Raw genomic sequence first — 23,470 nt, forward strand, 5'->3', positions numbered from 1 at the left:
TATTTGTTATTGATCACTTTTTTAAACCATTCTAAGGATATATGTTATATATAAGTATATACATATATATATATTGCTGAAATATATATAAATATACATATAATCTCAAGTTTTATAAATTATTGCTTAAATATTAATATATGATTGTTCGTAATTTTAGGATCATAGGTAACAATAAAAGTCATTAAAATATTAATTGCAATGACTGCGTTCTGTATTATAGAAGAGCAATTCCAAGAGAACGCGTAAATTTGTAGCAAGTTACCAAATCTATACTATAGGACCCTCGATTCACACAATGGCAGAAACCTTCACTGAGGAAATACGTTCGTTGAACATGCTAGGAGGTTACGTGGTCCGAGTGAAAGAAACCTAATGGTATGATCTCGATCCATAGAAAGTGGTAATTTATGGTTAACGTTGGCGTTAATTCACTTGAATAGCATCCTAGTTACACATGCAAGCCAAATTGGCATCCCTAGGACGCGTACAATTATTCTAACCACTCATATAACGACTATAGAAGTTATAATTGTTGGTATTTCTCTCTGTTGTATTTATATTCGTCTTAATAAGAAGTTCATTAACTGGTAGAAGCCATCATAAACAACAATCAGATTACGAAAATGATCAGGTCGAATTTTTTCATGGTGTCAAGACTGATTGTCTAGCAGAAGACTCGTGGCGAATATGGGGTAACTATCTGGAGCTATTTCTCTATTCAGAAACTTGACTGATGCCAACTAACCTAATCATATGGAACAGTTTCTAAACGATTTCACGCATTCACTTCGCAGAAAACATTAACTCATCTCCAATTGACGCGTTTACTCCCTCAATAAAGCGATCTTCACATCTATTTCTATGATTTGTTCCTCATCAGACATCGTCTCCGCTTATTAGCATGTTCTTTTCAATGAAATTACGAGGTATTGTATCCATGAGATATTAGAAGTACTTTTGCAACTAAATTTTTTCTCAAATTATAATAATGTTTTTAACAATTATTTTTAAAGCGGATAATTTAAAAAATTAAAGTTTGGAAGTTCAAAATTGGAAGATCTGAAATTTGAAGTTTAAAAGATTAAAATTGTTGAGGTTATTCGATGTGTAAACAGAGAAAACACGTGGATAAATTGTAAGGCAGAAAATATATTTAAATAGAAGTGTAATTATAAGTAAGAATACAATTTAAGCTGGTCCAGATCCGCACGCTAGCTGTGTTACCCAATAACTGAAAACCCCGAAGCCAACGTCGCCTGTCTACTGTTTATGGTCTGACTTCGTCGCAGTCTTTTGTCTACGCGCTGTCGCTGGCTTCAGTGCTTGAGAAAATTAAAAAGACCAGATGTAGAGTTTTCTTAGGAGTGGTAATCACTTCAACAAAAATTGTAATTATTAATCTTGTAAATTTAGATTACAAATACTTTCCAAATCGTCTAGAATTTTCAAGTAAAATAATTTAATATTTTTTACAATAATTTCAATTACATATCTAATCTGTAGGTTCTTGTGAAATTTTGACTATTCGAAAAAATGAGATAGAATGGAACGTACATATGAAGCCATGTATAACAGTTAAATCGCAATAATGAGGCCAAATAGTATGGCAAATAATCATACGAGCCGAATGACATGATCGTCATCCAACACTACTATTATATTCGTTTCGTAAAACGTATTACTCGCTCAGGATTGCCGGCAGTTACTTAAATCGCCAAACGTAGGCGATTCTTACAACATGCTCGAGCACGCGGGAATCACTTTCCCCGCAACCCCTTATAAATTCACTATTAATTCCTCCTTCCAGCTATTTGAGTAAAATATCAATTTTTAATCAATGATTCAAATACAAAAATTATATCCTTCGAGATTCCTAATTACATGTGTGACTATAATTACTACAGAGCTAAAAACTATAAGGTCAGTGCAGAAAGAAATACGTTTGGCTGCTATAATAATAACCAGTCTCTATTTAAACTTGTAGCAAAAAGAATTTTCAGCTATATTAGTCACAATCATCAAATTATTCACTTTTTTAGGAAGATATTTAACTTACTTCAAAACTGAAATGAGAGAGCAGAGAGAAGACTAATTTGTCTGTGTTTCCAGATGATTAATGGAATAAAAATGATAAAGAAAACACACAAAAATCACTCAGATACAATAAAAAGCGCAAAGTCGATACAAAGATATATATACGGCTCTCAATGCAGAATTAATAACTCTTTTATTCATAAAGTAGCTGATTTGTTGAACCTGTAATCAGCTGTTATGAATATATTCCTTCAACTACTACATAGGGGCTTTATTGTATTTACAGAATTACAACCACACGACGATGAATAGTACAAAACATCCAGGAATGAATATTGAATGGATCTGTCATAAACTTGTCCCAAAAAAGCATCCAGTAGCCATACCCAATCACTCAGGACACCTTTACTCTATTTATAATCTCACTAAGTTATTCAACCTTGAAAGGATCAACCAGCAAATTGAAAAATCACTTGAGTTTCTATTACGAAGATAAAGGGATCACACTAAATGACCTACAGGATCAATAGTTTCGCAAAACAACTCATAGTAGTCTCTATAGTACACACGTGGTTAGACTATACCAATTTGCTATAATGATTCGCCTTTGGCATATTTACAGCCGCTAATTCGTTTCCTAATCTGATTTCGTAATTTCAGTATAGTGTTGCGTTATCTTGAATAGCCGATACAGGCCAGTCTGTGACGGGACACTTGATTAGTCCCGACATAATTATCGCTAATTATAGCTGACACAGTGAAAATGAGTTCGGGGTAGAGGCTGGCCTGCATGGAAGCTCGTGTCCCATAAGAGCGCCCAGATTCTGTCTTTCTCTTTCTAATGTTTGCCACGGAATCACGGAGTGAACGTTTTGATGCACCGTCTACTCCGTAATCGGGGATAAACGGTAATTGTGTAATCGTTGCGATGCGGAAGACGTGTGGAGCCTTCTGCATATGCATGCATGTATGCAGAATGCACGTCTCTCCTCTTTCTCTCGATCGGTGTTCTAACTTCGCTCACGGAAAACCCTATAATCGACAGCTTTGTCTTCTGGTGGTTAACTACTGATGCAACTTACAGATTATACATCCTGAGGGTTGCTCTCGGATTCTCTCAATGGGATTGAAGCTGCTGGAATCTTTTTTCTAATTTATCCTAGTAAATATCAACATCAGATTGACACAACGTTTTACTTTCAAATTTTGTGATTTTCATCTCTGATGTTCAAAGTTGTTCGTAGGTCTTCCTACATATAGTTTATTATTGATTGAAAATATGAAAGATATATGCTAATACCCATCCATTATGCTACAGGATATTTCAAAATTACCAAAGTCTTCGACCAACAGAAAAATTCCTAGGTATCATATTGTAAATTGTAAAGGATAACAACACAGAATAGAAATGTCTAAGGACAAAATCTGAGACAGTGAAGAATCTCTGAGGTGTTCAGAAGTGATGAATGTTTTCGAGGCTTCATCCTCGTTTCGGCCGTGGTTTTTTTCACGGTGAATCCAGAGCATTAGAAGCATATTCCAATCATTATCCACGTTCCTTTGCAACGGCTAACGTCTTTCATGTCGAAGCACCGGCGAGATGTACATACGTACTCTTTAGTCGAACGCATTACCGATTACGCCATCGTTCTACGAAACCTTTTTCGCAACTTTATCCCATCCGTATTCACCCTCGCAACAAACCATGTATGAATAAGACGTATCCGGATACCATTGATTGTTACTGAGCCTCCTTCGACTTCTCTCACACTACATTTTTTATCATTTGTCACTTGTATATCTTGTAAAATGAAAATTTATTCATCTATTTACTGATGAAATATGAGTTGCGCTAATTAAAGGACTTTTATAAATCCTTTCTTATAAATTGAAATTTTATTAATTTATTTATTTTTGAATTGTGAATTAAATTTGTTAAGGAATTTTTTTATTCGGTTCTCTTTTTCATGTGGTAACTTTTTTAACGAATTGTTGAGAAAAGTTTGACTTGAGAAGCGAAGCAACTACAAGTTTAAGCCATTAACAAACATTCTGTTTTTCTATGGTAATTAGACTGACAGGTTCTTGGCTAAAACAAAAACCAGAAAGAGTCATAATTATAGGTTTTTGATGTTTCTTTTCATATAGTCCTTGAATCTTTAACAGGTTACTAACTAAAGTCAGTCCATAAGAATTAGTATCATATTTCTAGATTTGTTATATTTCCTTTCATATGCTATTGGCTAGAGACCTATGAAACAGATAACAAGAACTATAAATTTTAGATATAGTTACTTTTTCTTACATAGTTATTGCTTCTTCTCCCTAATTTTTCAAGATTTATCTATATAGTACCAAGAAACTTAAACTTAAATCCTTCCCTCCTAATAAATGTGTCTACATATTACCCACTTCTGTATCAAACTACTTATAAGAATAATACACGACAATTAAGGAGAACCATAATTATTGTCCAAAAATTGTAAGAAGATTCATAAACATAAATCATATGCTCTTTCCCCATAATATCTATTTCCATATTGAACTATTGTGAAGAACAGTATACATAATTAGTAACAGCTATAAATCTAAGTCATCATCTTGTGTAGATTACAAAAGACATGTCAAAAATTAAACTAAAACATCTACTTTTCCTAATCCAAAATCAACTGACAATTGTTATTCTTGCAGGTCACTATCAGATCCAACAGAGCTAACATCTGATCGTCAATCCAGCATATTTATTGCATCGTAGAAGTACCAACGTAACGCGTCTCTTCTCACTGACCGTTCTCCGACAGTTTTAAACGAAGTCAAGGAAATTAACTTTAAATGGAGCGTTGGGGCTCGCAGAAAGCACTTTCAAAACTGTTGTAGCACCGATTAAACCAGCAACTCATCTTTCACGTCGGCCAATCTTAGACCGCGAATCAGACGCATCCTATCCGATTACGTCACGTTGTTTTCGTAAGTTCGTTCTAACACACGCTACAATCAAAGAGCCTTTTTGTTCTCCGCTTCGCTCACCTTCACCTTTGCTTTCAGTCACACATCCCCTGTCACCGGTGGAAGGACAAAACTGCTCGTGTTTGTCCTTCCTGTTTCTATGGGGCTCAGTTCTGCGTCTTCAATGCGAGAGATTAGTTGAAAGTTTAATCATTATTGACTTTAAAAATAGGAAAATAAAAGATTTTGTGGTTGAGTTAAGTAATTACTTTAACCCACATATTGAAGTCTTTACATTTTTGTTTTAAAATAATAGTAATCGTAATTATTATATATTAGGTACATCGTTTTTATTATTTTATTTTTATACGGTGAATTATTGGCTCACGTCAATTTTAATATACATAATATAGACGTATTAAGACATATGTAGGTATGCATGGTATTTCAAATGGGTTAGTTACTAATACGTCCTTAATCATCGATTTAGGACTTCCAAATAAGTTTTAGAGCTAATAATAGCTAGATCATACTGTAGCGATATATTTTTATGCATAATTATAATTATATAATATTATATTATAATAAAATGCAAAATCCAAAGAATGTTTATTTCTATTGAAAACTTAAGAATACACGACGTATATTAATCCAATCCGTTAATGTCGTGGATGCTCAAAAAGGAACTCGACGTTATGCGCTCATTTATCATATATCAGTGTTTCGTATGAAACGAACTGATTTTACGCAGCGTCTAATGATTAATCGACTATCATTAAAATGAATCTCGCAAACGATAGGGGAATTGTCATTACGCCTACGCGAGTATTTATCTGCAGATACGTAACAATCGTACAAAAAATAAATAAATAAATAAAAACTAAAACTCTTTTCTAAAAGAATTTACTTTTTTTTGAGGACTAAGTATAATGTCTACAGTTTAAAAGTTAGGATGAATAGTGATGTCAGTCAGTTCAGTGTACTTGACTATTTTGACACGTCGTGGAATCTCATCTGGGACGCAATTTAGATGTTACAATATCAGAGAAAGCGTCCTCTCAAGCGCGTGCCATGTTCAGGCTTCCTGGTGACATAATATGAAATAACATCGATCGAAACTCGATCCATTACGGATGCTTCTCAAAACGTATCCAGATTATTTTTTTCTGCGAGGAATGAAACATTTTTCAATCAGGTTTCGTTCTTCTTACCTACTCGATACATCAGCATGACGCCAACTCGATTAATGTGCGATTTCACCAACTGTGAGAAAATCAGTAATTATACAATCAGTTACGGTAAAGTAATATTATTTATATAATCAACGAAGCTCTTGGATAGACAGCAGTTATTTGGATTTCCTATATTGATCGCATCTGATTCTGAGACTGCTAATTTATGTTACGTACCTTTCATTGTACAAGCATTCATTTCTCAAATGTTCTGTAATATTTTTAATGCTTTCGTTATTTCAATTATTTTTGCTATTATAATATTTTTCATACCGTGTTGCTTATTTTTTACGTATTTCAATATTTTTATTATGTCTGAATATCCTTTAAAACACTTCTTAAGTAGTCCTGATTATTGTTATTATTATTATCAGATTCTTTTTTTAGTTTTCTCGTACTTTTTATAATGATAAGGGATTGTATTAGAAAATTTGGGAAACACAAATATAAAAAGATAAAATAGTTTTTATTACAAAATCGCTAATCTTACAGGACGGACGCTTCTTATCCTATACTAACAATAGGAATTGTACTAAAGTCACTTCTTAAAGGCTGGCCCGTACGTCGTCGATGGCGTCCGCGTATTATAGTTATTGCGAGCTCCAAAGTTGTTATAACTGTTGTCCAACGAGTTGGAGCCAAATCGATAGGGATAATTGTTACCATTGTTGAAGCTTCCACTTGGTGCTTGGTAATTGTAGCCTCCATTATTACCTTCAACCACAAAATGTAACAATTAGTTTTAATTAACTCCTCCAAATTATATGATTCTTAAATAATATTATGAACTACCCAACTCAGTTGGGTAAATAACCCTCTAATTATTTACAGCTGTATACCTGGGGAATCATAAATTACCTAAATTGCCTGCGTTGTATCCTCCACCTCCATTATTACCATGGAAGCCAAAACCTTGGCCACCACCCTGGTTATTATTATTGTTATTGTTATTATAACCATTGTTCTGAGTGTTGTACTGATCAGGATAGGTTGGTGTACCCTCGTATCTTACATCTGCATGGAAACCTGTCCTCCAATCGGCAGTGTAAGTCACAATTTGTGTCCTGCCATCTGGTAACTGAACTCTGTATTCTCCTCTTACAGTTTCCCCATCACTGCTCTCGCGTCTGCCAAAATCATTTCCGGTTGCTTGATCTTTCACTGCATATCCGAATTCGTAGGACATTGGCTGAAACGATGTTTATATTCTTCTTAACATGATACTAATAGTAAAAATGAAATAGAATTATTCTCAAATATCTCGTCTTCGATACCGTTGATGATACCAATGGCATATAATTTTACAGAACATTTCATAATTATAGGTCAATGAAGGAGAGACTAATATTTTAAGTAAGAAAACTATGAAAATATTAGGACAAAGTGTATTGCTGTCCATAGATGCCAAAATTCGTATCTTTGAAACTTTATTGCTAGGAAACAAACCTAACTCTCTATCATCGTTATTCTTTCATCTCGATTTACCTTTCCTTTTAAAACATTCTATATACATAAAAATTCGAGATTTAGGGGAGTTATCTTTTTATAAACATGTAAGTAGTAGAATGAAATCTGATGTTGAAAATTCTGTATCTTATTTTTAATTAGTAATTTAATTCTAGGTCAACTTTTAATTAATGATATCTCAATAATAACAGTAACGCATAAACAATGGAGACGTTATACTCTATAATCTCTATTGTGCACGCACGAGCCTTATTTGCATGTTAGGTGCCGATCACGGATTCTGTTGTCGGACTTTCTATTAAAGTGGCTTCTCAGATCACCGCTTTGAATGTTTTCCTAACCTAATTCAATGATTTCATTATTAGACTATTGTCTTCCTTATGTTGCTTGATAACATGAAGATGCCATTAGAATGGTTGGAACTGTTTATTATATTCTTTTTATATAATCTTATTTTTCTATTTAGATGATAAATAATTCCAATAACTTTTGCTTATATAATAATTTTAACCAGTTTCATCATCACTTTCCTTTTGATTTTCTAGATAATTTTTGTGATTGATGTGGAACAATAGATTCTTCTAAGTGAATGCAACATGTGAAGAAGACATTAGAAAGTGTTACACTTTAACTGGTATAGTAACTTATTATGATTTGTCAATTGTATCATCTCTCTGAATTACTATTATTATACTAATCCTTGAGATGCTGATACCTAGTTGTCTAAATACTTTCTCAAATTGATATATTTCCATTATGTAACAATTATGTTTATTATTATTGCCAATGTAATATTTCTTTGAAACCTCTTTTGTTCACTATAAATACACATATAGAAGATTATTATAATTTCAGAATTTCTTAGACTGTTATCCTTATTATGATACTTCTCTGTATTATTATGTATTATTTTCCTAGTAACTTTTCTAAATTATTATTATCATTTTATTACTCCTATCATTTCACCAATAATTAATTTAAATTTTCTAACCACAGACTCAGTATAAGCTATCATTCATGGTTATTGAAGAAGTTAAAATGTTCATAGTTATTCACACAACACTACCAAATTGGCTTAATACTGTATTTAACTTGCATAAGAAAAAAAAAAAGGATGATCTAAATGCTCGAGTTACACCATGTAAGTGGTTACACCGAATGGCTGGACTTTCATCTAAGGAGAAGTGGTGCAGACGAAGTGACTGAAGAAAAACAACAAAAGGAGGAAGGCGACTGTGATTTAATCTGGCTCGCGCCAGGCCGTTCGACCCCGCGGCTAGAACCGCGCAAATGCACATAACCGGATCGTTTAGATTCTTAAGATGATTAGCTAATCGGCAGTAACGATTTGCCACGGATGATGCCTACGGTCGCGGTTCACCCTATTAATATTGTTACGTCAGACCAAGTTTACGTCATGCTACATAACAGGATGAATGTATAACATTTCATGGTGGAACACCAGGATTCCGGTGCCCACGTACCATTTCCGGAACCTGGAATAGTGCCATGGGCACAGTTTTCTGTTTCCTCTTCGTTGAAGTTATTTTTATTATAAGTAGATGCTGAAGATATTCTTTCTGAATATAATTATTATTTGTGTTATTTTATGAAATACTTTGTTAGATCAGATTGTTTCTGTGTTGAAATATTTATTATTTGATATACATCATCTCTGTGTGGAATATTTTTTTATGAAATATCTTTTCACTTCTTATGGAACGTTTCTTTATTTTAAATATTCTTTTCGTAGATTATCTTTTTCTGAATCATCGGTATTTAGAAAAAATTTTCTTTTAATTCCTCGAAATAATGTCTTCACTGCAGAAAATTCTCCTGTTGTGTATCTCTTTATACAATTTAATCCAAAATCCTCCCAGACGTATTATCTCCTTGGTGAAAGATTTGTTTCAGTATTTTCAACCAATCCGGCTGCATTTGTTCTGCGTTCTCTTTAACTCGCCAACGCTTATCCTCCATTAGAGCCCGCAGAAAGTTATGCCAACCAACATTCCTGATTTCATACATGATAAACTCGTTTACCCATCGAGTGCGTAGAGCAACGATTCCAACAATCACGTGCTGTTCATCTTATGGTCGTCTAGAAGGATCCAACTACCATAGTATGTTATCCTGTCCCATTACGTGCACACATCATCTCTTCTCTCCTGGACTATCAATCTCACGTTATAAGACGCGTTATATACAAATATAGTATAATACATACATAATAAATATAGTAAATCATAATCAAACCTTGAAAACTTTTTCTAGGGAAAATAAAATTTTAGGGATATTTCTGAGTTGAAATTTATGCTAATGTATTTGAAGTACCAAGGCTTCAAATCCTGTTGGACACTTGTTGGATAAGCGTAGCCATTTTCTGTTAATGTAATTTCATCGGTGTTGCAGCGACTCGAGGAGTGGTTATTGTTCTCTGTCGCAACGAAGTTGAAGTGCTTATGAAGAACATAAATTCCCGTAATAGCGCTACGAAACGAGTGGTCTGAGATCTCCTTTAAATGATTCTACGATAATTCTTCTCTTGTTACAGTTGAAATAGGCGATTACCATAGGAGATTAATAGATAAACAAAAATAAATTTAAGATGAAATTACAATACATATAAGTTTTATAAATTTTCAACAATTAACTTTTGTATTATAAAATAATAATAACAATTTTACAAATTCTAATAAGTAATCATTTTGAACTTTCAGGATATCACGATAGAAGATAACGAAGAGAAAGAGAAGAGATGCTATCTGGCGAAAACTAAAGTGCAAAATCGATGTCCGGTCGATCCATTCTACATTTACGTAAGCAGATCGTGCATTGAGTGCTCGACAAAGTTCAATGTTACTTGTAGAATCAGCGTTAACCCAGATCTATTCATCTATTGCAACCCTTGCCTCTACTATGAAACAGTATGGCGGAAATCCAGAATGAATGGATCAATGAGTAACGCGGTTTAGTGAACTAAATCGTTCAAGATCAATTTCCTTTGCGTTATCTCTTCATTTAACTGGTAAGTAATATCTTGTTAAAAACAGGTCCCATTTTTCAACTTTCTTTCTATATTTTTTTTATTATTTTTTATATTCTCCATAATCTTCACTATGTTATTGAAATATTAATACACTGAACAGAAATATTATTTTTTACTTTTAATATAATACTTGTACTTTTGTAATTTTTCGTTATATTGATTTATATCATTACGTTATTATATCAAACAAAACTGTTTTCAATATCAAGGTATATTCTAAAAAATAGGTTATTGTTTGATACAGCAATTTCTTAGAATAATGCAGTGTTTCTAACGCCAAAATGAATTTCCTTAGGGTAGCATCAATCGTTAAAGAGAACGTAATTTAGTTTCTATCGCAACAGCGAATTGTTCCTTGTTCTGAAACCAACCCAAGAAGAAGGTAATTAAGTTTAAGCAATCGTGATCGTTAGATGCACAAAAGAAGAGATCTTAAATGGCAAGTAATAAATAAATTATACCAACCATCTTATGTATATCTAACCATCGTTCTGCGATCTTGACAGAATTCAGATTGATGATTTATGGTTAGTAGAATTTTACAAGGGTTGTAGATTGATTTATTTTAGATCACAGTTGCAGCTTACCTGATCGACGTAATCATTATCGTTCCCATTGTCGTAATGATGATTGCCAAGACCATTTCCACCAGACGTTCCATGGTTGTTGTTGCTTCCAGCATAATTCCCTGGGACACCGTATTGGGTATTCAATGGTGGTTCACATTGCACAATTCCTATGCTCACCATGAGGGCGAGAGTTAACTGGAAATTAAGGACTAGTTAATCACATCAGACACTGAGGAATATTTATAGGATACACCTCAAGAATTACTTCAGAGATCTACTGATATTTCTGGATTGTACGTTAAAGATTACTGTAACTAGTGAGTAAGAGTACTCATTGTCAGTGACTATGTTTTATGGTACGTTTGAAAAGTCTAAAGGTAGATGAGTATTTTAAGGTAACCTTCGGAAATCTATCTGAAAACTTAAAAACCTATCAGTGTCTCAAATCTCAATAAGACGGCATTGGCCTAATTATTGATTCTTAAATATTAAAATATTACTAATAATAATATTGTCAATAATATTATCAAGTTACTATTCTCTCATGATAATCACAACGCATAGCGTTAATAGCGTAATAAAGGAGTAGCGCGAAGGAATAATTAATTCGAAAGGTATCAGACAGATTCCCAGGCGTAGAACAGATGCGTCGCGTCGAAAGCGCGAGATGATCAAGGCAGCTCACGTTGCGTAGGCGAGAAATTGGAGTCGTGAGCCAGCATTTTCCTCCCGTTTCTGTCGTGAGAAAGCCTCCGAGTGCGCAAAAGAGGGGGAACCGTTGCGTCATGTCGCGCCGCGTTCAAAATCAGCGCCAGATTAAGCGCGATTGCGGGAAAGGAAGAAGAAAGATGAAAACGAAAGAATTAGACTGTGTTCCGTTGGACTACAACAAGTTCTCGTTAAAGAATCGTCTTGTTATATATGTATCCTTTTACAAGGAAACAAATTTTTCAAACTCACGCAGACCACCAGTCACGCTCGCTGTATTGTGTACTGAACAATATAATAACAGAATATTGGGCACAAATTCATCCGGATGTGAAATAAGAAATATAACTTTCGTTCATGAATAAGTCAACAGTGACTTAATTATATCTGTGAAATGATCTTTTAAATTCCAAGAGATGTTACATATGGTATTAAAAAATTAATAAATAATAAAATTTTTTCAGAATTATAGGTTAATTGAGTAACATATTATAGAGGATAATAAATGAGACACTTCTTGTTCAATAAATATATGTCCTATTTTGCTCTGTTTTTCTAGTAATGGAGCTTCAACGATAAAGGAGTTAAACGCCTAACATCAGGCAGTCCGCTATACAATTTTCTGAGGCGCGATGTTCGAAGTATACATTTTCCCTTTCCCTTTAAGGTACAATTAGATAGATGTTTATTGGGTAAAAATGTTCATCTTTAAACTATCTATTATTTCCAAATTTTCAAACCATTGATTATATTTATAATTCATTAACATTGTGAAATTCTTGTAATTGTTTTTATTATTATTTTAAATTAATCAAATTGTGCTCAAGTTTGTTACATAACATAAGTTTAATGCTCTTTATAATTTTTTGAAATTCTCTACAATAATTATGTATTCGTTCAAGGATTTTTCTTCAGTTCTGGTTATTATAGATGACACAATCGGAAGTATTGGAAATGGAATTTTCAATTCCATTGTACGAGAAACTTGATGGAATTCACCTTTAATTGACTGCCCAGGATATGAAAGATTATTCTAGTTATATTTATCTCATTTTCTTACAAACAAAGGAATTCTCTATCTGCTATTATTCTGATGAGTCAAATGATTGAGCAATCCGGCATATATATGTATATGCTATTACAATAATTTTTGGAAAATGGCTTAATTTTTCAAAATCAGTTATTACTATGTTTATTAGTGTATTCATTATATTATAATGACCTCATATTAACATTCCACAATGTTCTATAATTTTTTTCTAAAATACATCGTTAAGAAGTGAAAATCGACAATGATTTATACGGCGAAGGGTACCATTGTTTACTACATAACGTAAAAGACAAAAAGGAGAAAAGTCTTTCTAAATAACTAATTATAAAAGCTGATTATCTGTCGTGTATAATATGCCTTATATGCGCGTGAAGTTATTAGATATTAATTGTAAGAAAATTAACCTACATACACGATGGACGTATCTCTACTCTAATATATTAACAAAAATTCCTTTATCTATATTCTTATGTCACTACAAAATTAGAAATACACAACAAGATCACGATATCTCGACCAACATCATACTAAAAATGTATCAACATTGGATCTCGGATTTTAACTTGAATCTTCACGTTTAAGATCTTTATAGCGCCCTCTGGGACACTGATTTTCGTAACAAGCTGTAGTTGCAGTCAAGCGTGTATGTGCGTGATGTCATTTAACGCGAGGTTAGAATAGTTGCACGTAGAACCGGTTGCGAAACGCATATGTTGTTATTTATATTCCCGTGTAAAGCGTACGTGCCTGCGCCGCATTAACGGAGATGATTACACGGGACCAAGTGCACTTACATAATGAAATGCAACAGCCTACTGTGTATCTACAAAATGAGCCATACAACGTCCAACTGCGCCTGACAACCACTACACTTCACGCACTGGGGAGTACTGATCGCGTAAGATGACGTTGATCTAACTATTCATCCCAACTGGGCGCCCAGATCATTTTCTCCCACTCCATTGAAGCAGCGTCAACGGTGGTCGAACCACTTGGGGTTAGTAAATTGCACTTGCAATATTTGCGGTTAGAAAATGAAGAAACTTCCTTTTTTCTTTAAATTTTTATACGTTAGATCTAGAAACTAGTTTTAAAACTTGAAATTGATTACATTGGAATTTAAGAGAAACTCAGTTTTTAAGAGGGATGGTTGATAAAGTTAGTGGAGTGTACATTCATATAAGTATAAGTGGGCATTTAGAAGTTATGGCGTTTTAAGTTAGGTTGTAATTAAACCATTAAGGAACAAACTGTGGAATAATGCGTAAAAACTACTTGAATTCAATATTCTTTTACAATAATAAATTTGAAGATCTAAAAATTTGAAATTTTGAACATTGAAGATATAAAAGATTTAAAAATGAAATATGTTAACGCATCCTTGACGTTTGATAGATTAATGGACCTAACCGACGGTAAATGAAATTAGTTTATGGAAGTGTTAATAATTTTATCAAAGGAAATAGAATTAAATATTTTATGCTATTCATAAGTGCTAAGAATAAGAAAATTGGTGAACCATGTGAAAGTAGGTAATTATGGACAAAAAGAGCAAAGGATTGTAATTTAGGTTATCTTAAAGAGAATTATTACAGACTGAGAAGATTGAGGATTTCCATGGAATACTGCCACAAGCATTTAACGTTAATTTTACATGCAATTTGCTAATTTGTGGATTAAATAATATTGCCTAAGAGTACATTATTAATTAATTATCTTGCAGTCTTCTTAATAGGAACACTTATCAATATGCCAAAGTTATAAAATATCTCAAAATCCGTATATTTGCAATTTAGAAAATTAAAAATTTGGAAATTTAAGAATTGAACAATTTTGGTTTGAATTTAAAAAACTAAATCGAACTAAAAAAATTGTCAATTGCAATTAAAACAACTAAATATTAAAAAATGATATTAAACAAAATTATGAATTCTGAAACTTAAAAAAAAATGTAAAATATAAATTTTTAAACTTGTGTTTTAAAAATTTTAGGCTTAAAAAAATTGAAGTGATCAAATTATAGTAAAAATTATCTTTCCTTGATCAACTATTCATCGCCAATATCTCATTCAAAGCAAAAATTTCCAAAACGTCCACTATTACTAAATCCATTGATCAGCAAAATTCTCAACCAACAGGTCTGTAAGACCACCCAATGCGTCCCTGAGATCACTCCTCACGTGTCAACAACGACGGAACTCGCGAAGCGGAATAGCACCAGCACCAACAAAAATTCCACTCCTCGGTGAATTTCCTGATTACCTGTCGCACCACTCTATCCATACTGTCGGAAGATATTCAGAAAACCGAAGCACCGTACGGAATGCTGAATTATAGTGACGTTTTGCGTTATAGCTGGCTTATATAGAGAGCTCGCCTACGCCTACAAAGATTCATTTCCTGTCGGGCACGGATCCTTCTCCAGTACGAGGATGATCCGCGTGGATATTCCCCCGTGTATAAAACTGGGGGTCCCTCCTTGTACTCCAGTTCACATAGGAACGCCAACCGTGTGGAAAGCCCGCGCTTTATTTCCCATTGTTTCAGGTGTCTGGCATGTGCGATTTTGGGGCGGCGCTACTGTATGAGAGGAACGCGTCTTCCAGAGCGGAGAAAGCTGATTACTTCACCGCGTGGGACACAGCCTTCCAGCGGATCTAACATCAGGACTAATTAGCCAATCGGGCCTTAATTAAGACACAGGACCATTGTCCATCCTCTTAATCTCGTGGCGTAACACTTCTCTAAATTTTCTTCCCATATCCTCATACCATACTAGGGAATGACGCACAATTTTAGGTTATGTTGTTTTAATACAAGGAGAAGCGGTGAAATGATTTCATTCGTATTCTATCTTTGGTAAATTGAAGGTATTGTAGTGTCGAGCATCTGGAATTTTAAAGAAGTATGTGCACGCATCAGGAAAAAGTCGGGGTCGAGGTTGACGTCGCGAACTTGATCTGATCTGTACCGGTTTCTTCTATCGAGTTGATTTATGAAATGAATTAAAAGGAGAAAAAATTAGGAGTGACTGATGGTCGAGGATTAGATTGGAATATATGATGCTGATGATCAGTTGGTTATGAAAGTAGCTAATTAAGGTAATTACTGATATTTAAAAGAGGTACCAAATGTCAGTATAATAAGCGGTACTATACTAATACGACCACCTATTTTCGAGCGTTATTTATAAGTCATGAATTAATAAAATTTAGCTTCAGTTATGTTTATAGAAAAATCCAATACTTATTAATATTTGAAAAATTTAAAGATAGAAGAAATGAATAGCTGAAGTGCATAAATAGATAAATGAATGTGCGAAGTATGTACTGATAGTTAACATTTATGTGGCCGTAATCTCGTTTCACCTGTTGCATTTTTTTAATTTGATATTAGATTGATTACCAATATTAGAACTAGTCTCTACTGTACTTTAAAATTAGTATTACTGTTAAATATTAATATTAGTATCAATAACTATGTATGAATACTAATGAAATGCTTTATATCTCCATCTTATATACCTGACACGCCAAAAAAAAATATTTTGATAGAGTGTTTGCTACTCCGTGAAGACAATCGAAGTTGCGTCAGAGTACAGAGGGAGATTTATTTATTCCATCGTTGACAGACCGCAACGCATCTCCGCGAGTGTCCATAATCTTGGTCAATAATATTATACATGCAACGACGCGTGTCAAGGAATGGCACGAGCTTGTGTTTAACGCAAATGTGTAACGCAAACGAACGCTGGATGGGACAAGATCGGCACGCGGTCTTATTTAGAAAGTATCCTCCGTATTTGAATGGCGTGAAAATTATCTTTCGAACTGGTCATTTCACCTATGCGACTATGTTATTACATTACTGTGAATAATCACGTTTCGTAATTCATCTCCGTTGAATCCTGCTTCTTCTCAACCGGTGAATGATGACATTTTATTTATCTGGTTCATTCAAGCAATATTTATAGTCTTGTTTCAGTTTATCGAGGTTACCAGAAAGAAAATCTAATAATTTATTAGTAATAAATATGATGGTACTAATTTGAGTGATTTATGGGATGCCTCCTATGGTGGTATACTCTGAGAGTGCACATTATTAACCTAATTGAAGGGTCGGACAATGCAGTTCTATAAATGGTTGGTCCAACGAAGTAATAAATCCACAATCATAATAGTTTTACATTCTACTAGTTATACTTATAATTTCTAAGGCGTGAAATTTTACTTGACATATGAGTATGAATAGATAAATATTGACAATTTTCTTCTAAATTATAGAATAACATCGAGAAGTGGTAATTAATTAAGTCATTCACCAGTCAAACAACTGAGAACAGTTTTTCATGTCCTAGGACCTCTTTGAAGTTAGGCAAACGCAACGAAATTAATAATAATCGTTAATCTTGTTTAGGACAATAGGCGTAATCATGAGCTTACGATCTAATCTCTCGGATCAATGAGTCAAATAAACCTAATCAAGACCGGTTTATTGTTTATTTAGTGTGCGAATTCTCACTTTCGATTCCTTTCGTAACCTTTCCCTGATTGTTCGCCGTTACGTGAACGGAAACAATTGCGTTGCGATAAACACATACTCCCTCTAGGGACTATTTGCTTAATTAACAATTCTTAGAAGATTTCGGGGTAATTCGTGCTCTAGTTACCGAAAAGTTGCCACTTCATTGTTTCACTGAAAAATTATTTGGTCCCACCCTTATTACGTAACGTACAAATTTGCATTATCTTTGTTAAGAAATTCTATAAAAAGAAACATTACCTTCTGGTATTATTATAATTTATATTTTATTCTAATTTATGGTTAATAACTCATACTATTTGATATTATATATCTTTGTTATCATGATTCCTCGTAGCATATATGTAATGAATGATAGGAAATTAATTATTTATGAAAATGAAATATAAAAGATTTACAATTTTTTTCCTATTAAATAAGATTAAGGTTTTTAATTTAGTAAAATTATACAAATTATGATTCAGCTTTTTACGTTAATCATATTTCTGCATTTTCAGAATTTTTCAGATATCATAGTAGAATTTATACGTAGATAATAAGAAGATAAAACATGATACAAATGATATAGGATCTTCCTACTTTCTCCAGACGATTAAAAAGGATTCTGTAGACGATCTATTTAGATAATCTTTTTCTCTCTGAAGCATGATAGACAAGGTCATTATGCGCTCAAAGGATGCTCTAAATTCATTTCAATTTTACGCAACGCATCCTTCAGCACAATTTGACCGATCTCCTCTTTCTCTCCTCTATATGTATATGGTTTGATGTTACCATATCTCGTTGTGAAACAGCGTGATGTGAATAATGAATTAACTGGACGAAGAAAAGGCATCATCCCAGTGGGCGCCTAACAAAAAGTCCATTATTTCATCATAGTTGGCGTCACGCGACCCCTTCGATCTGACATCGAGATCGAAAGTAAATCAAGGATGCATATAAAAGTGCTTAAGCACTTTCAAGTCAGTTTTACGTAAAGATGAATCGAAAGGAATCGCGAGCTTCTCAGAAGCCGAATGTAACAACTCCTCACTTTTTGTAAAATTTTCACTTATTTTATTTTTTTTTTTTTTATTCACACATGTGTATCCTATTTAACTTTAAAAATAATAATATATGAATAATATAGGATAAAATTAATATGAGATTTTTCAATTCTAAGAATTAATTAAAAATGCAATATAAAAATTTTCTAATGTTTTTTTGTCAGGAATATACTACAAAAAATTTTTTAAAGTTTTTTGAGATAATCAGAGTTTCCACTATAAGTTTATACTAGTAATAGTATCTGATGTATGATATCTTTTGTAATGTTTACGAAATTTGTACTCGAGATTGTTCTCGAGCTTCTTCTTCCAAGGAATGTCAATATGTTGTGGCAATTACGGAGGCCCGAATAACGTATAATGAAGGACGTGAATAGCGTGAAAAAAACAATGCTAGATAATGTCAATATCAAGTCGACTATGACTCAAGATTAATCTTCTAATTCGTGCCAAATTAGGATACCATCTACCAGTATGAAATTATGTGATATAATTTATCTTGATATTGTGGGATTGTGGAACGGAAGCTCTAAAATTTTTCACTTCTGTATTTCTAAGCTTTTACATTGTCGAATTTGTACATATTTCCGCATTTTTTATATTCCTACATTCAAATTCCTACAAATGTATTAACATCTTATTGATCGTTCCCAATGAAAAATCAATTGTTTCATATATAGTCACTTGTAATATTTAATTAATGCAAATGTAAATTGTTTTCTATTCCTCTCTTTCAGGGAGTGTTCAAATCACAACATTATATAATCCTTTTCATGTAAAGTTTTATTCTGCACTTTCACTATTTAAGGTTATTAAAGTTTAGAAAGATTATGCGAAATTATAGAAGTAATCTTACCTAACAAGAGAACGTGATCATTACTAACTACGTACTTATGTTACGAAATTCATCATTAGCTAACCACAATAGAGGCAAACAGCGCCAAATTTGAATTAGGTCCTATCAATATCCTATCTATAGGATATGGACTATAGAAAGTTGACAATATATATTTGCCTCTCCAAGTGTATCGTCACAATAATTGGTATCCTAACAAAAATGTCGCAATTTCCTATCGTAAATGAGTATTTACAATAGATCAAGATCTCAAGGTTAAAAATGAAAAATAATTTCTTCATTAATCCATTCTCAAGTTACACTTTTTATATTCCTCAGATTGAATAACTATTATATGCTCTTGAATAATTATATATTCCTAATAAAAAATTAATAACTTTGGATTAATAAAGTATTTGAAAAATTGTTATTGAAAAAAAATATCAAAACAATTATTTAATTCTATATATGTCACTGTCTTCGTTGACGCTCTCGTTTGAATTTACTAACAGGCCTAGTATTGGTACTCTTTTCCATCTTTTCTAAAGCTCCGTTTGTAACTTCTAGCGTGTTCTTCTCTTTGATATCTTTCACTACCTAAAAATTATAAAAATATTTCCATCATTTCATATTACTATTATAAAGCAGATTTGTATATTAAAAGATTGTATATATTTTTTATGAATTACAGTTTCATAAACTGAAGGTTTAACAGTGTCCTCGTTTTCTTCACCCTCGTCTTCTGTGCTATATTCTAGTGGAGCAGACTGCTCAGGAGGCAAATCATTTGGTGATCTTTTCAATATAGATTTAGGTTTAGAAAGTAATCTATAAATATCTGCAGGTGTTTCTATCGAATCTCCATTCGATTTTGTAACCGATTTATTTTTAGAGTGAGTGAATTCTATCCGAAGAATATCTTCTTCAAAATCTTTCTCCTTTTCTTTCATCAAATTTTCTTTTTCTTTTCTTGAAAGATCTTCTGGTTCTGCGAATGAAACCAATTTCTTAACTTTACAAGTTTTGACTTTATGTTGATATGTATCAGAATCAGGAACTTGTTTGTTATCTTCCTTAGAATCATCTTCTTTTTCTTCTTCCTCACTATTAGAGGAACTTTCAGATTCATAATAACATTGTCCTTCTTCCAATTCTTCTGCTCCAAAAAGTTCATATGCTTTATCTCCTAATCTATTAATGAGAATAACATTAAAGAAAATTCGAAATTTCAGGAATTTCAGAAATTAGAGTGTTTATAAATGTACCTATTTAATTCATCTGCTAATTCTTCTTCAATTTCAAGCTGATCAAGCCTATTAAATAAATCATCTTCTGTCTCTATCTTTTTCCTGTCTTCTTGTCTAAGTTTGGCTAATTTCTGATGATACTCTCTTTCCCTTTCTCTGTGTTTTTCTGTAAGAAGAATTAAAGGATATTTAGATACATATATAAATCTATTCATAAAGAAGAGATGAGAATAATTACTCTTCCATTCTGTAATTTGATCTTCATTCCAATGTTCCACAATTTCTCCACCAGCATAATCTTCAAAAAGATTGTTTTCTATCATCATCATCCTAGTTTCATACAAATCTCTTTCTTTGTTTAAGTTCTTTAGCATTTCTTCAGCTTCTAGAAGAAAATTTTACAACTATCGTTCATTAAATTCTAATTATTAATAGATTATTGCTATTTCACAATATATTGATCATACTTTGTATTCTTCTTTCACAAAGGGCAGCTGCGCCTGAAGCACTATACTTTGCGAAGTATCCATCACCCAAGCAGGCAAGTATTTCATTTGTGTGAATCAATTTGCCTTTCATTAGTGCTCGTTTTCCAATTGGCACCATACAGTTTACATATAAATCCTTCTGGAAAGTTTGCAACGTTTCTGCAACTTTCTGATGACCCTTCTTGTAAGTTGTCCATATTTTGCACTGTTCCTCATTTTGTTGGATTCCCTTAAAAAATATTACACATTTTTTAAATACATATTAATTTGCAATTTACAGAATTATATTGTGAAATATTTTATCAAGATAATTAATTTTAGATTTGTGATAGAACAAGTTAAATAAAGAGTTAATTGTTTAATGAATTCTTTTGTTTCTTCATTTTTATTTAAGAATCTACCTTTGCAAGAGCTTCGTCCAAAAGTAAACGTCGAACTTTCTGCGTATCGTCCTCAAAATTCATCGTTAAATTAAAAAGGTTAAATAACAATATTTCTCAAAGACGAGGAAATATGATTAAAAATCTCTACTGACAGTAAACAAAAGATAATGCTACTCATTTTTGTATTATCAACTCTGATATTACATATACGAAAACATAATGACAAGTATACTAATATTAGTACTAATATTTTGCAATAATTTTAAATCCATAGATTACTACAAATCCATAGATTCTGTCCAGTTATATAAATCATTTAACATAATCACATTTCAATCTCAGTTTATATTGCCATAATTTTTATCGAAAATACTCTTTTAAATTGTTTAATTCTTCAAACATAACCTAGAAAATCCTATTCACAATCTGAAAAATCTTTGCAACACTGTGGAAGATGTTACCGTATAAACGATAGTATAAAAGTTATTACACTATATAATATTAATTTTTGTAATAATCTAAGTGTATAACATAACTTAAATTTATCTTAATTTCATTATTTTTTTAAAGAAAAGTAAGAAAAATTATTATTTTATTTAACAGAAGTATAAATATATTCAAATATAGTAAAATACAGGAAATACAGAGGACGCTAAGATCGCAGTACGATACTTATTCACTAGAGACACGTGGTAATGTCTCTTATTGGTTCATGATCTTCTTCCTTGTTTCCTTTTTCCGTTGAAGAGGAGTAATCGCAAGATGGTCAGTGAATTGTTGGAAATCTCTTTTTATTTAAAACATCCTTCATAATTGTTATTTAGTTATTTGATTACAGTATTTTCCATTGCGATTTTTGTAAAGATATCGTAACATTTTTGTTGACGGAATCGCGTTTGATGACAAGCGTGCGCATAACCTCTCAAGATATTAACAAGATATTTAACATTTTATTTTTAAATAAAAATTTTTCGCTTGATCACTCGTTTTTATGTATGTTAATTATGTTTTGAACATGTTAATTAATTAAATTGAATGTTACTTCGTTTCGATTGACAATCAATATTAGGGAAGTATTATAAATTTTCATTAGCAGCAACATCAAAAGAAACATGTGTCGAATGCTGAAATTATCGAAATGTGTAAAAGTGCAATTTAAAGAGCAGTGTTGTGTTGTCGTTTCAGGGTAAGGTTAAGTGTACTGATCTGAGGACAAAAGACAAAAATGAGTTGCTCAAGCAGCTGGAAGAGCTCAAAACTGAGTTGACAAATCTTCGTGTGGCAAAAGTTACTGGTGGTGCTGCATCTAAACTTTCGAAAATGTATGTATATATTTTATACAAAACCTTTATTACTTTACCTCAAAATTTAATTTTAGTTAAAAATTTAATTACTATAAAGTCAACGTAGTAATTTAATATAGCTTCTATATTCGTCAGATATATATAATTCAACTCAATTTTACAGAAAATAAAAGTTTTTATTCATATCTTCAATTAATATATTTAAAAGTAATATTAAGTGTTTTAAACAATTAAAAAATTATTTGAATGAGTTAATATTTTTATTTTTGTTTTGTCTATATTTCAGCCGAGTGGTGAGGAAGGCAATAGCTAGGGTATACATTATTATGCATCAGAAACAAAAGGAAAACTTGCGTTTATTGTACAAAAATCACAAGTACAAGCCTTTGGATCTGAGGCCAAAGAAAACTAGAGCTCTTAGGAGAGCTTTGACGCCTCACCAAGCTAAAAAAAAGACTGTGAAAGAAATGCGTAAACTATACGCTTTCCCTGTAAGGAAATATGCTATAAAGGTGTAAATTGCGTGGTACTACAGGATAAAATAAAGGTTTTTTAAAAATTCAAAA

The 23,470-nt window shown here is 32.4% G+C and overlaps 3 protein-coding genes and 4 long non-coding RNA genes across 12 annotated transcripts; 5 read left to right on the top strand and 2 right to left on the bottom strand.

The window, feature by feature from the left end:
* The first annotated feature begins 17 nt into the window (after positions 1–17).
* On the top strand, positions 18–5,239 carry LOC126874611 (uncharacterized). The gene is made up of 6 exons (XR_007692913.1): positions 18–1,391; positions 1,507–1,923; positions 2,043–2,945; positions 3,122–3,199; positions 4,729–5,004; positions 5,083–5,239. It is a non-coding gene; the product is annotated as an uncharacterized LOC126874611 (long non-coding RNA).
* Positions 5,240–6,662: 1,423 nt separating this feature from the next.
* On the bottom strand, positions 6,663–15,613 carry LOC126874615 (N66 matrix protein-like). Of its 6 annotated transcripts, none has more exons than XM_050636867.1 (4): positions 15,322–15,613; positions 11,319–11,495; positions 7,074–7,404; positions 6,663–6,929 (listed from the first exon to the last, which is right to left on the bottom strand). In XM_050636867.1, exons 1-4 carry the CDS (start codon positions 15,340–15,342, stop codon positions 6,754–6,756), a joined length of 705 nt encoding a protein of 234 aa, XP_050492824.1. In that variant the 5' UTR covers positions 15,343–15,613; the 3' UTR covers positions 6,663–6,753. The 6 variants fall into 6 exon arrangements, with proteins under 6 accessions (XP_050492824.1, XP_050492825.1, XP_050492827.1 ...); XM_050636868.1 differs by lacking the exon at positions 15,322–15,613 and adding an exon at positions 13,854–14,012; XM_050636870.1 differs by lacking the exon at positions 15,322–15,613 and adding an exon at positions 13,472–13,789.
* Positions 7,411–8,017, top strand: LOC126874622 (uncharacterized). The gene is made up of 2 exons (XR_007692915.1): positions 7,411–7,768; positions 7,838–8,017. It is a non-coding gene; the product is annotated as an uncharacterized LOC126874622 (long non-coding RNA).
* Positions 12,078–13,242, top strand: LOC126874623 (uncharacterized). The gene is made up of 2 exons (XR_007692916.1): positions 12,078–12,223; positions 12,313–13,242. It is a non-coding gene; the product is annotated as an uncharacterized LOC126874623 (long non-coding RNA).
* On the top strand, positions 13,909–18,793 carry LOC126874621 (uncharacterized). Its single transcript, XR_007692914.1, has 2 exons — positions 13,909–14,056; positions 15,607–18,793. It is a non-coding gene; the product is annotated as an uncharacterized LOC126874621 (long non-coding RNA).
* Positions 18,794–19,787: 994 nt separating this feature from the next.
* LOC126874614 (unconventional prefoldin RPB5 interactor-like protein) lies at positions 19,788–22,054 on the bottom strand. The gene is made up of 6 exons (XM_050636865.1): positions 21,619–22,054; positions 21,197–21,446; positions 20,968–21,114; positions 20,748–20,895; positions 20,172–20,673; positions 19,788–20,079 (listed from the first exon to the last, which is right to left on the bottom strand). The coding sequence occupies exons 1-6, from the start codon at positions 21,679–21,681 to the stop codon at positions 19,954–19,956; spliced, it is 1,236 nt and encodes a 411-aa protein (XP_050492822.1). The 5' UTR covers positions 21,682–22,054; the 3' UTR covers positions 19,788–19,953.
* A 158-nt stretch (positions 22,055–22,212) lies between these two features.
* Positions 22,213–23,470, top strand: LOC126874619 (60S ribosomal protein L35). Its single transcript, XM_050636878.1, has 3 exons — positions 22,213–22,365; positions 22,786–22,922; positions 23,191–23,470. The coding sequence occupies exons 1-3, from the start codon at positions 22,363–22,365 to the stop codon at positions 23,420–23,422; spliced, it is 372 nt and encodes a 123-aa protein (XP_050492835.1). The 5' UTR covers positions 22,213–22,362; the 3' UTR covers positions 23,423–23,470.

This window comes from Bombus huntii, chromosome 16 (genome assembly GCF_024542735.1).
Source record: "Bombus huntii isolate Logan2020A chromosome 16, iyBomHunt1.1, whole genome shotgun sequence".
Classification (NCBI taxonomy): Eukaryota; Metazoa; Arthropoda; class Insecta; order Hymenoptera; family Apidae; genus Bombus; species Bombus huntii.